Source organism: Rhipicephalus microplus, chromosome 4, assembly GCF_043290135.1.
Source record: "Rhipicephalus microplus isolate Deutch F79 chromosome 4, USDA_Rmic, whole genome shotgun sequence".
Lineage (NCBI taxonomy): Eukaryota > Metazoa > Arthropoda > Arachnida > Ixodida > Ixodidae > Rhipicephalus > Rhipicephalus microplus.
Genome location: NC_134703.1, coordinates 26,299,832 through 26,312,623, shown reverse-complemented (window position 1 = coordinate 26,312,623; position 12,792 = coordinate 26,299,832). Strand labels below are relative to the sequence as shown.

At 49.4% G+C, this 12,792-nt stretch overlaps 1 protein-coding gene and 1 long non-coding RNA gene across 6 annotated transcripts in view; one reads left to right on the top strand and one right to left on the bottom strand.

Annotated features, from left to right (window-relative positions):
- LOC119171764 (ETS transcription factor pointed) overlaps positions 1 to 12,792 on the bottom strand; it is a 198,151-nt gene that overhangs the window by 27,218 nt on the left and 158,141 nt on the right. For all 5 annotated transcript variants that reach the window (XM_037422593.2, XM_037422594.2, XM_037422595.2 and 2 more), the window contains one exon: positions 12,284 to 12,484. In XM_037422593.2, the coding sequence (XP_037278490.1) occupies positions 12,284 to 12,484 (201 nt within the window). The remainder of the gene's footprint in view (positions 1 to 12,283; positions 12,485 to 12,792) is intronic.
- LOC119171765 (uncharacterized) overlaps positions 1 to 12,792 on the top strand; it is a 42,061-nt gene that overhangs the window by 10,004 nt on the left and 19,265 nt on the right. The gene's annotated exons all lie outside the window — the stretch shown is intronic.

The window sequence follows — 12,792 nt, the reverse complement described above, 5'->3', positions numbered from 1 at the left end:
TTTGGTCGTCTGCCTAATTATACAAAACCAGTGCACTATAGGCTTCCAAGTCAACTCAGTATGTACAGCACTTATAGGGAGAGAGATATATAATTTATTAGAAGGAAGATAGGTCGGCCTTGTTCTCATAGCGTTCATACAATACCGTTGCTAGCCGACATGGAAGTGCGGCAGCGTTTGTACACCACGCTCTGTCAGAATGCTGAAATGCTAAACGACAAACGAATTTTAAAGTTTTTCGTATACAGCACTAACTCTGTCCACGCCCTATCAAGGCATACGTTCCAGCACACAACAAAGGAAGAATAAGGAACGCAAGACACCACGTGGCAGGCAATTAGAGAAACAATCGACACACGACAGCGATAGGTGCGAAACGCGGCAATATACCTGACGGCGCCCGCCCACAAGGTCTTCTCGCGGAGGTGCGATCGTTAGTCGCTCCGGTGGTGCTTTATCGTTGGACACGGGCGAGCTAAAGAAAGCCGCTTTTCTTCGCAAGGACGGGCAATCTGTGAGGACTCGGAGTGAGAACACACACACACAAAATAAAAAATGCACGGTGTCCAGGCAGTGAGAATGATCGTCCCGAGTGGACATCAGCTGCTGCGCCATTCGTGCAGGTGCGCCGTTGCTTCACGGTCAATCGCGGCGCGATCTTCGGCGCTCCCGGTGCTCAGCTTTGGCGCAAGTGGGAAAAGAAGGGCTCTTCTTCTTCGTCCTCGGGGACAACGCGCGCGGTGTGGTTCGCCTTCGATGAAAAACAACCGCCAGCACTGGAGGACTGTAGCGGCGGCAATGACGTCTTTAAGGCCGACCTCCCGTATACAGCGAAAGGAACAATGGTTAATGGCACCAACCTTGATCGTGCTCAGCTGATGGGGCGAAAAAAAAAAGGAAAGAAAGATGTAGACGCCACGGAGATAAAGACGCCGCATTACACTTAGAATGCCACAGCAGGGAATATACTATAGGGTATACAAGCGTTGGCAAATGCTGTTCGGGCGAGACAAACGATCTAACATATCGCGCATTTTGTGTCTGAGACGTTTCAGGTAAGCAAGGAAGTCAGAACGACGGTCGTGGCAACGCGCAAAGTGTAAGACTGCTGGGGAATGCGTTTACGGCGCTTAAAAACGTGTGTGTGCACGGTTTTGCGCACGGTAGACTGTTCGTATAGTGGAAAAAGATCACTCGGATTTCGGCCGGCTTCCGCAGTTCAAAAAGTTCTGTGTATACTCGCAAAAAAATAGGCCTTGCGTGAAATCCACAATCAAGCGTTCCGTGTAGTGTGGACGAAAGAAGCACTGTATCCGCACGGCCTTCACTGCTTGAGTTTGTTTCTCCTCAAGACGCGCAAGCAAGGCACAAAAGCCTCTTCAAAGGCGGCAGTGCTCGGCAGGAGGGGATTCCTTGTCGCTCCTTGCGAAAGGAGCATCCGGAATATCCAACTGCGAGGTTTTTACCATTACGCTGTGCGCTGCCTTCCTCATAGCATGACGGCTTTCTTTAGAATATTTGAACACTGTTAAGTTAGTAATATTTCCATCGTAAGCACTTTACGGTTACGCAATTCTGACTCTTTCTAGCGTAAGCGAGTACGCGAGGTTTAAAATTTTCAGCAGACACCCCCTATTAAAGTGAGCTCCTAAGCGTTACGCATGGTCAGCTAGTTGTCAATGGATGCTGCACCAACAAAACTTTGACTGAACAAACTCTCTTAACGAAACGTACAGTTTTCGAAGCCTAATTGCGCACCGAGCACTCTGTTGACTTGGTCGCGTTCTGTCACGCGGGTAGTGGCAGCTGAGCGAGACTGTGAGAGGAGGAAGGAAACGGCGAGGGCGAGAGAGAGAGAGCGGTGTGCATCGCAGGACTCGCTCGCTCGCACAATGGCATTCCTCGATCTGACAAAATACAGGATGCCCCGCTTTTCGGCTCGGCGCATGCACGTCGCCTCTCTGCACCGCTGACGGTAGCGCACCCAAGGGGCGTTCGCCGCAGTTCGGGTCATAACACGCATGCGCGTATCCCCGCCGCTACACTGCCAACTTGAGCGTGACCGCGTATATATTCTCTGCGGCAGGCGCGGATATGCGGTCGGCGCCACCACAGCTATGGTTCGCCCCTGTAGCAAAAAAGCTCGGAAGCCTCTTTTGTCTGTGCGTTGAAGCGCTTATTAGTTGGCTTTCATATCTTTCCGTACCGCCACCTTTCGTACTTTGCACCGCCCATGCGGGTAGTCGCGCGATTCCAGGCTGCGTGCATGCAGAAGTTTTTGTTTTTTCTTTCAATTGTATTGTTTCGATATGCTCGAGTATTTACTCTTGGTTTGTGCCATCATCCTCATCTGCTTTTTCACCACTGTACGGGCTTGTACTTGCGTGCATATGAAGGCGGCAGAGCTAATGGTTCGAGCGCAGCCTCGCTCCCAATGAGCACTGAGGAAAAGGAGGAGGAGGATAGTTGCGTCGGCATCCGGACTACTTTGTGACAGAAAGGCGCCGTGTCTCGCGTGTGCTCTTGTTGAGCTCCCTTTGACGCTTATGAGCATATCATCCCACAAATTACAATGCAAGTGCTCCGTTGTTAGACGAAAACGGGGGTGGGGGGGTGGGGCACGACATGTTATGAAGTCTTGTACGGGATGCAACTTAATCTCTCCGTGTTTCGCTGCGATCGTATTCAAGGTGTCAGTCCATACACCATACCCATGAACACACAAAACTACTCCTACAGACATGTAACAACTGTGCAAAGATGCAGTCGGGAGGGATACTATATGATTGCTCTGAGCAAATTTAGTATTAATTTCTTCTCTATTTCTCTCTCTCTCTATTTGTTTTGATGGAGGGAGGCTTTGTCACTGTCCGACATACCGGCTAACCTATGACGTGGGGTGTGGGCCAGTGATGGTGCATGCAACAAATTATCAAAAAATAATCAACGAGATCCGAGATTTCATCTCATTGCGAATTCGGTGTTTCTATTTGATCGCCCTCTGGCGGTAAGGCGCAGACGAAGGCGTTGAAAAATAGTAGGGCTGCGCATACATATCGTTTCTATGACCATCTCCGCACCATGGAAATGGCCCTTTCGAAAAGAGTGAAACCTCGCCAACAGACAGCAGCGGTATTAGTGCCCGGCCGTCATTTCGTCACCTGTCCCAAGCGATGTGAAGCAATATATATGCGAGCACAGCATTCCCAGAGCGATAGCGCATCGCTTGAGCCGTGGAAGGTCTTTTCCAATTAGGCACTTCGTAACGAGAATCATGAAAACGCCACGCGCTGTGTGTGCTCAGGGCCAGTTGTGTGCATGCAAGCAAGCGCGTTCTGTTCCCATAGATAAAAAAAAAATCGAGGCGAGGGACAGGGGAGTCGAAAACGTGACACGACAGCGCAATGGCGCGTGCCTTTGAATGCGATGAAGAGCGCGTCCGTGTGCATCACACGTAAGGGATTACATGTCTTACTTCCTTGCCTGCTCGATAGCGAAGCCACGTCACCAAGCGTTTGGCACGGCGTGCGGAGAGGGGGTAGTCCAAACGAGCGCCTTTATTTAAACCACCACTGTCTAACGTACAGTCGGCGCTCGGAGCGCATCAAGGACGTCCAACGGTAGGTTTGGAAATTAAGAGAGGAGGTGTGGCGCGGTGCTACGCGGCGTGCGCGAGAGAGAGGAGGAGTGACCTAAAAAAGAAAGCGGCTACGCGGAGCAAATCACGGCGCGATCCGCGGCCACTCAACACGTGCGACGGCAGGCGCCTTGGCAGCTTGCGAGGTGGAAACACCTTGAGCAGCGGCGGTGGCCGAAAGAGAGCAGTGCGGAACGACGTCGCCTCCCCCTCCCGGCCTTGAAACCACTCGCTTGGCGCACATTAAAGGGCAAGAAAGGGAAAGCCCAAATTGTGTTGCTTTTTTCGGAGCGCAACGAGCGGCTGACGAATTGGAGAGAAAAGAATGTCAGGGATATTGCCAAGGTCGATTACTCTTGTTTTCCGGGGCCGAGTGACGGGAAGGGGAGTTCTTGTATAACGGGGCCATTACCGCGGCACTAGTTGTCCTTGCTTCCGATGCGACGCGTAGTGAAGTAGTAGTAGAAATGGAGAAGTTTGCGTGCGCACCGTTTCTTGATTAGAGCTAGTTCGCTGACCAATAGGAAGTAGCTGCCCAATATAAGGTATTACCCGGAATGAACGGCCTTGATAGTGTATATATACGCCCCACAAGTAAAACAGTGGCCAAAATCACGGGCTGCTGAAGCGGAGTATACACGCCGTTCAACAAGTAGGATGTGACCATCGAAGCAACGTTTTCGTGACCACAGTTCATTGGCCTGGCGAAAAACTGCGCTAAAGCTAAGGCTGAACGAATTGTGTTAGTCAACACACAGGACAACACGTCAACCTATCCAAATTGTCGGCAGTCACCATTCCTAAGTCACTGCAACATGAGCACGAATATTCGAAATAGTTGACGCAATAAAACCCTTGCTTGTCGCCCGTTTTTCTTAATAGGAAATCGTTTTTTTTTCTTTTGTCCAAGTATTCGAAGGGACCAAAAAGTGTTGCTAGTGGTAAGAAGGTACAAGGCAAGAAAGCACTCAAAATCAAACGTTGCCGACGACCTGCGCGCTTTCATAAACAAACGGCTCACAGTGATCTGCAGCCTTTCCGAGGGTTTCCGCGCACTTGTTCCCTGCCAAGCTAGATTGAAAAGAGGTATATTAAAAAACGCTTAAGTGCGACAACAATTCACGCGTGCTGCCGGGCGATATCGCCGAAGGCCTCCGTCGTGGACGCGAGGCGAAGCAGCGCGCCTGGAGCGTTACGTAAGGTTTGCCGCTCTCTCTCTCTCTTTTCCGAGGGAAAACAGCATTTGCGCCTAATGATACGCGAAGCAAAAGAAGCATTATATTCGCGCTGCCGTTCCGCCACTCAGGGTCACCGCCATTTTTTTCCTAACGAGCGCCACTGCGCAGTCCTTGAATCGGTCTCAAGACGCCCGATGGCCCTGCTGCCTTTCCACCACAGGCGCGGCAAAGTTCAAGTTCTCTGTGTCACGCGACACGCGGTGGACGCCCGCGCTACAATGTGTGTCAGGTTCAAGATCACCGCAGTGCTTCGCCGCCACGCAATGTCTGCGAGGTAGCTTTCTTGGCTTCCACCTGTCGCTGCTGCCGACTTCGTTCCCGCTGACACTGTTATTGTATCATAACAACGGCAGTGTTTGCTACGAGAACAGCCTTGAGTAGTCGGGATCAATTGTTTTATCAGAAACAGGTGTTGGCGGGAACAAAAAAAAATGGGAACAACACTAAGATGTGGGCGCATAAAAACGCACAACACAAGAAACGCACAGTCGTGATCACAACGGCCAGTATTTCAGTATACTGTGTTTCTTGGGCGTGTCGTTTGGTCATCATTTGCGACACGCCCAGCAGAAAGCTCCAAGTCCGCTGTCATCGTCAGTTTATTTCATTCAACGCTATCGTAATCTTAATTTACTCCATATGTGACCGGAACCTTACGTGTTCTAGTATACACACAATTAAGCTGTGAATCAACTTGTCACTGTTCCTCATTTCGTGCGCTTCTCTTGTTCCGTCATTTCGTGTTGCGTCCACATTTTTATTGCTGGTTTCTGGCTTGTTTCATAGCGTTGTGCGCCACGAGGGGCGCGGTTGGTCAGGTGATTTTTTTTTGGGGGGGGGGGGAGGAGGGGGGAGCGTTTTCTTGTTGACGCCGGCTTTCGTCAAAGGTCACGACTGCGTAAGACGTACAAAGCTTTCGCTTCAGTGCACCGTAATTTAGGGATACACTTGTAAAAAACTAAACAAAAACAATTTTTACCCTCTCACACGGTGACTGTTACACTCCCAGATAATCCAAGTAACCGAAACGCCATAAAAGAACTTACTACATGGGGTGTGATAACACCTTTTCCGTGAACAGCTTCTTCCTTTTTCACGCACACGAACGCACGAACAAGTATCGTATTCTCCTAATCTCTTCCCTCCCTCCTTCCCCATTTTTTTCTCACTATTTCTTTCTTGGAACATCTCTCTTCTAATATATTTTATCCCCCTTACTTTCTCTTCCAGTACAGGGTAGCCTGTGAGTCCCGCCTGTTTGCGTCCACCCGTCCTTCCTTCTTTCCACTGAAATATTTTGCGGATCGGCCCAACGCCGAACCTATGCATGCCCGCTTCCCTACTCTACCGTTTGGCGGCAATCATGAAAGGCAAATAAGAAGATACATTGTAGTGCATGATCATCATCATCATTTCTCAATGACCGCGCCGCGCCTCTCGCGCAGCTGATGCTAGCTCGAGCTGCGCGAGGATTAGAACGAGCTAGCGCACTTGGTGTGTCGGACGTGGACAGCCACCGCGGCTCCGTTTGAGGCGTGGAATAAAGTGGCGAGAGAACGACACGACCACGTTGGCCGCCGTCCCGTCTTCCTCTCTCGCTACAACATGCCAGCTGACACGAGTCGTTCCTCCACAGTATCTAACAAAGATAAAGCACGTCGGCAGTTGACGACGAGTAATGTAACGTCTCCTCGGCTCCCGCGGCACGCCACCGCTCCGCACGGGACGGGCCATCAATCCTCGTTCGGCGGTCGTCATGAAAGCGAGCCGTCCGGGGACAGCACCAAGTGCGGCACCTCTTTGAGCCCCCCCACGTGGGCGGCTTTTGAAAGCAGCCACGGTGACATTTCGCTCTGACAGGCGACGGCGCCACGCAGCAAACGTGCATGGTTCAGTTTAGGCGCAGAATACGACCAGTACGCAGGCCTCGACAAACGAGTCAAGAGCCGTCAAGGTTTTTTTCCATTTTGAAGCTTTGTTTCGTGCACTTCACACTGCCGAGTGCCTGTGACGCCGGCACACGCGAGGGCCTTCGATAGCGGCGGCTCGCTTTTCTGCTCACAAACACGTGTTTCAGCTTACCGAACGGAGCAGCCAAACGTCGTTTGTGCTCGTTTGGCTGCTCCGGGCATTTTTCTTTTCTTTTCGCGCGAGGCGTCCTTCGCGTAGCAAGCAGAGAGGAGCGCCGCTGCGGACGGAGCTCATGTTCACGTGATCCGCCAGGCACAAGTTTTCGTTGGTTTGGTTGACTACGTATATGAAATTCCACGTCTGCAAAACATATTTATTGAAGTGTTTGGTATGTTTTACGCCTCGAACTTTCCCAAGCCCCAATGCAGTCGCCGGAAGTGTCCAGCATACATACATACATACATACATACATACATACATACATACATACATACATACATACATACATACATACATACACATACATACATACATACATACATACATACATACATACATACATACATACATACATACATACATACATACATACATACATACATACATACATACATACATACATACACATACATACATACGCACTTGGTGCCGTCATCAAAGTGAGGCTTCGTACATCTGACAAAGCAGGCATTCAAAAAGAAAAAAAAATATTACGCCGGCGAACCAAAGCGTCAAGCTGTGAGCTGTGAAGCCCAAGCCTTGATTCAAGTGTACGTTACCTCATTATGCGCAAATGACGCTGTATAATCTTCTTGTCTCCAGAACCAGATAGTACTTACTTTCTTGAAAGCTCCTCCCCCCCCCCCCTCTGGTATGCATGCGTGGCTAGAACAAAGGGGCCACACACGACGGTTGGTCAACGAACGAGAAAAACCTGAGGAGCTTTGGACACGTGCCATTGGGTCATTTCGAAATGCGGAGGGTATGCCTCCCTATTACGCGAGGCTCAATTTTCAAATGTGACAATAGCGATAGTTATAGCGCGAGAACAGAACGACGACAAAGAGATAAGAAGGACACGAGCGCTATATTTTCTCTTTGTCGTCGTTCTGTTCTCGTGCTATAACTATCGTTATGTCATACTAACTAACTCAAACTGCCACACTTCTAAGTGACAATAGCGTTCGCCGTCCTCTGTACAACTTACAGCGGTCGCTCATGGTGCGAAAAGCGCTCTTGCCAGCCAGATTAGCGCATCCTCACCTAATCGTCCCTCATTATTAAGTGTGAATGCCGAATTCACATCTGCACACTTACGATCCCTCTGTGGCTACATGAACAAACTCTGAAGGCCAAAGAGGCGCGAAGCATTTTTCTCCATATATATGTTCACTATGTACGGCATATACAACCATCTTAAGTACGCTGGTAACCCAAATGTCCAAAGCTAACCATATACCTTCCAGTAGCATCTAAGCATCTTCCAGTAGGACCCACACAGTCCCTCCGTTATGCGACTTTTGTTTTCATTAACTGAACGCTGCATATATGTATACGTTGAGCAGTGGCGAGCGCTTCAAGAACGCTCAGCTCCTTATCTGACGAACCAGTCCGTCTCCAACGAACGGAAGTTTCTGCAAACGGACCGCTTATCAGCGACGGCATGGGTGTGTGACTCAATTTGGGCGACACGTACACTTGAGTGGCTCCTGTGTCAGCGTACATGGACCTGGAGTTGCTGCTCGCGTGGGTTTATCTCTTGAGGCCAGAAATGACGCCACGCTTTGAGGTTCAGTGGATGTGATTTTACTTCGAAAGCGTTGTTTTTCTCTCTCTCTCTCTCTCTCTCTCTGTCTCTGTAGTTATTGCTGCAGGCCTATAATGACACCATCCAAATCGGACGCACGATAAAAAGCCCGCTCTTACGCTCTAATTACCCACTGTGGAAATACCACAAATTGTATTTTGTTTCGTTGTCGATGCAGACAGTTGAGACTTCGCTGAAGCTTACGCACCACAAACCGCGGACTTCACACGTATGCAGAATTTTTGTGGTGGAAAGAAGGGGAGGGGCCTCCTTGATTTAAAAGGGGGAGCTGGACAGGCATGCCGTCTTTCTGCACTATGTATTCAGAGCGAAAAAAATTTCGGGAAGATAGGTAAGCACGGGTCCGGAGAGCCATATGCCAGCACCCAGCAATGGTGGCCGTTGCTGGGTGTTGGCATATAACCACCCCCTAGCTAGGTCACTTCGTCATAGCGCTAACTGAAAAAAAAAGCTAATCAGTATTTTTTGTGATACTTCGAAACAAAGTCAGATTCTTGTCAATTACGCTTTTGACAAGAACTTTCATAGAACAGTGCGGGTGTGGCACCCGGGACTCTTGTAAGAACTCGTGCCTTTACAAAGTAACTTGTTCTCCGCATTAAGATATCTGGCTGGCAACGCTGTTTGGGATGTCAAGGCAACTGTTCCCCCAGTATGCTACAACGAAAAAAAAAATATTCTGATAGCTGCGCAAGTTCATATTGACGACATAGGAGAAAAAGTTGATATAAAATAAAAATAAAATATCATAAAATACCAATATAACGAACAAGAGTGAAACGACTCTTCCTTTTTTTAAAGACTCAGTGAGCCTGGCCACGACGACAGATGCGATAGCACGTTGAAGTGTGGCAGCTTCGGCTAGTTGGTATGACATGACGATAGATATAACGCGAGAACAGAAGGACGACACAGAGACAAGAAGAACACGAAGGACACGAGCGCTCGTGTCCTCCGTGTTCTTCTTGTCTCTGTGTCAACGTTCTGTTCTCGCGTTATAACTATCAGCACGTTGAAACTCGACAGCCCCGCCGCGGTGGTCTAGTGGCTAAGGTACTCGGCTGCTGACCCGCAGGTTGCGGGTTCGAATCCCGGCTGTGGCGGCTGCATTTCCGATGGAGGCGGAAATGTTGCATGCCCGTGTGCTCAGATTTGGGTGCACGTTAAAGAACCCCGGGTGGTCAAAATTTCCGGAGCCCTCCACTACGGCGTCTCTCATAATCATATGGTGATTTTGGGACGTTAAACCCCACATATCAATCATTATTGAAACTCGACATGCCCTAAATACACGTTACCAGACGTCACGTTTTTAGGCTCTCTCAATAGTGAATGGCGCGGAACCATTTCTGCAGAACAAGACGAGCTCCGGTCGAAGCTTGTCAGTACGCGAGGCAAAATTTTTGACTGCAACGTATATAGCGAACGCTGCAGAGCCTCCGTGTAAAGGCTTTCCGTATCACTGGCGACGCCCACGACACATACGAGAGCGAACCGTCGTCACCGCGAGGGCCGTGTATGAGTCACTCGGTCGCGTCGCATGACCAGACCGAAGCCTCGTAAGCACGCACGCGCGCACACAAACCAGTCTCGGCGGCTTCTTTCTTCCACACTCTTCAGCTCCATCACGGCGAGGACTTCGTATGCATACACGGGGGCTTTCTGTGTGCTCGCGCTCTCACGTGGGACCCTCCCCTACGCGGCATCGCCCGCCCCGGGGCGAGGCGTATTTGCTCTCCGGGTGGGCGGCGCCGCCAAATCGTGGAACACCCCTACGGCAGCGCGTGGTGCAGGTATACCTTAACCCGACACGATTTCCTTTTACCGTCTATGTTCCTAGCATTGCAGATAGCCGTTATCAATTAATTACCCAGTCTTTAAATAGGCTAAGACAAGTGGGTGTCACATGGGTATTCTCAGAAAGAGCCTTTTTTACTTTTTTTAGCACAGACCTAATTGCCATGTATATATCTCTTTAAAGGCAGTGGTCTCTGGGGGCAAGTTTACTCTCGTCGCAGAGTAGTTGTTACCCAAAAGAGAGTTTATATCTCTCGTCAAAGAGTCATATACGTGGCTTTGATTGATTGATATGTGGGGTTTAACGTCCCAAAACCACCACATGATTATGAGAGACGCCGTAGTGGAGGGCTCCGGAAATTTAGACCACCTGGAGTTCTTTAACGCGCACCCAAATCTGAGCACACGGGCCTACAAAGTTTCCGCCTCCATCGGAAATGCAGCCGCCGCAGTCGGGATTCGAACCCGCGACCTGCGGGTCAGCAGCCGAGTACCTTAGCCACTAGACCACCGCGGCGGAGCACATATACGTGGCTAATCGGGATTCCGTGAAAAGAGTAACACATGCTCCTCTTCCTGAAAGTGTACGTGCTATCCCTACCATCCGCGCCTCGCCGGATTGTAGGCATAGCACGTCTTATGTAAAGAACTTGTAGCTTGAGAGGTAGACGAGACGGCGGCCAACGTGGTCGTGTCTTCTTTCTCGCCACTTTATTCCACGCCTCAAACGGAGCCGCGGTGGCTGTCCACGTCCGAAACACCAAGTGCGCTAACTTGTTCTAATCCTCGCGCAGCTCGAGCTCGCATCAGCTGCGCGAGAGGCGCGGCGCGGTGGTTGAAAAAATGATGATGATGATCATGCACTACAAACTGCATGATCAAACAGAGGGGCTGATTGAGCGAACTCTGCTTTCGCTGTGAAAGTGAAGAACAAACGAGGGCGCACTCCCAATAACACTGATTCATATAAAATCAGAGGTATACCTGCACAAAGCGGTTATTCAAAAACGAGCTATACCACCCGTGGCTGTCTTAAATAGAGCTGACCACACGGCACGCTGTTGACCGAGCCGCTTGTTTACATCCCAAATCTCAACGCATTTACCATCCCTACTTTTTCTACATTTCTTCTCTCTCTTCGCTCAACACAGCTGTTGACGAACACAACTTTCGTCCCGTCTTAGAAATAACACTGCCGTACCTAAGAACCTATTCATTCGCGTTTAAATTTGTACGATGTAAATATCAGCAGCTCCCATTTACGGTTCTCGAACAACGTCATATGAGAAAAAAATGTTTCGATATAAATCTACAACTCATTTTTATTCTCATCTGGCTAAAGCAGAAAGAAATGCATTATAAGCAAGCCCGTAGCCAGGAATTTCTTTTGAGGGAAGGGGGGGGGGTATTTGTTAAGATCTTTGAAAAACACTATAAAACTATCCACTATAAAACTACCCCACTATACAAATTTATGGGGGGGAGCCTTTGTCGACTAGCTAATACTCATTCAATTATGCTAATTAATTCAGCAACGGTCCAATATAAGGGACAAGTTTGCCACTTTCCTTGCGCCAAACAACAGATAGATGTAAGAAGTTCTGACCATCTACTTTAGCTCTTAATGTGGATCTTGAATGACTTGTCAATTGCCGCACATAAAGGAGCTTTAAGACATCCGCTAAATGGGTCAGGGCTGTCGGCAGTAAACACTTTCATTTTTTTAAAACTTCCCTGTATATTCGAGTGCCATCGATAACACCATACGAATACAGAGCCCTCTCGATGCTGTTACCTACGTCAACATTATGGCAGTTTCTGCGTGGTGACAGATTTCGATCGAACGAGAAGCCAGTCGAGAGGCAAAGCTACCTTTTTCGAGAATGTCCAGGTGCTCCCAGAGGATGTCGCCCATGAAGGGCGGAAACCTTGCGAGGAAGGCATCCTTGCCGAGTGCACACATGTCCTTGCCCTTCATGGCAAAGGTGGGCATGTTGACGCCTTCCAGGCTGAACTCGCGAATCGCCCAGCTCAGCCAGTTCGCCACGTCCATCTCCGACCACTGCCGAGGGTCTGAAATGAGAAAAGGCGACGAATTAGAAGAGAGAATACTCTTACAAAGTGGGAAACGCCGTAATGTAACGCTACACTTTGGGAAAGAACAACAAACACTACGAAGGCAAAAGGTTTCGCATGTATAGATGGCAGGCCTAAAAATATATATAACCATGCGTCTAATTGAGACGATAGTGATGACAACAGATCTGCCTGTGTGAGCCCGAGTCGGCTTTGAGATAGTGTCTGCTCCTACCCGAACTCGAAGACTGCGTTACTCGGAGGAGGCTCTGCTTGCAGCGCCCATGGTATAGTGGCTGTGCGCC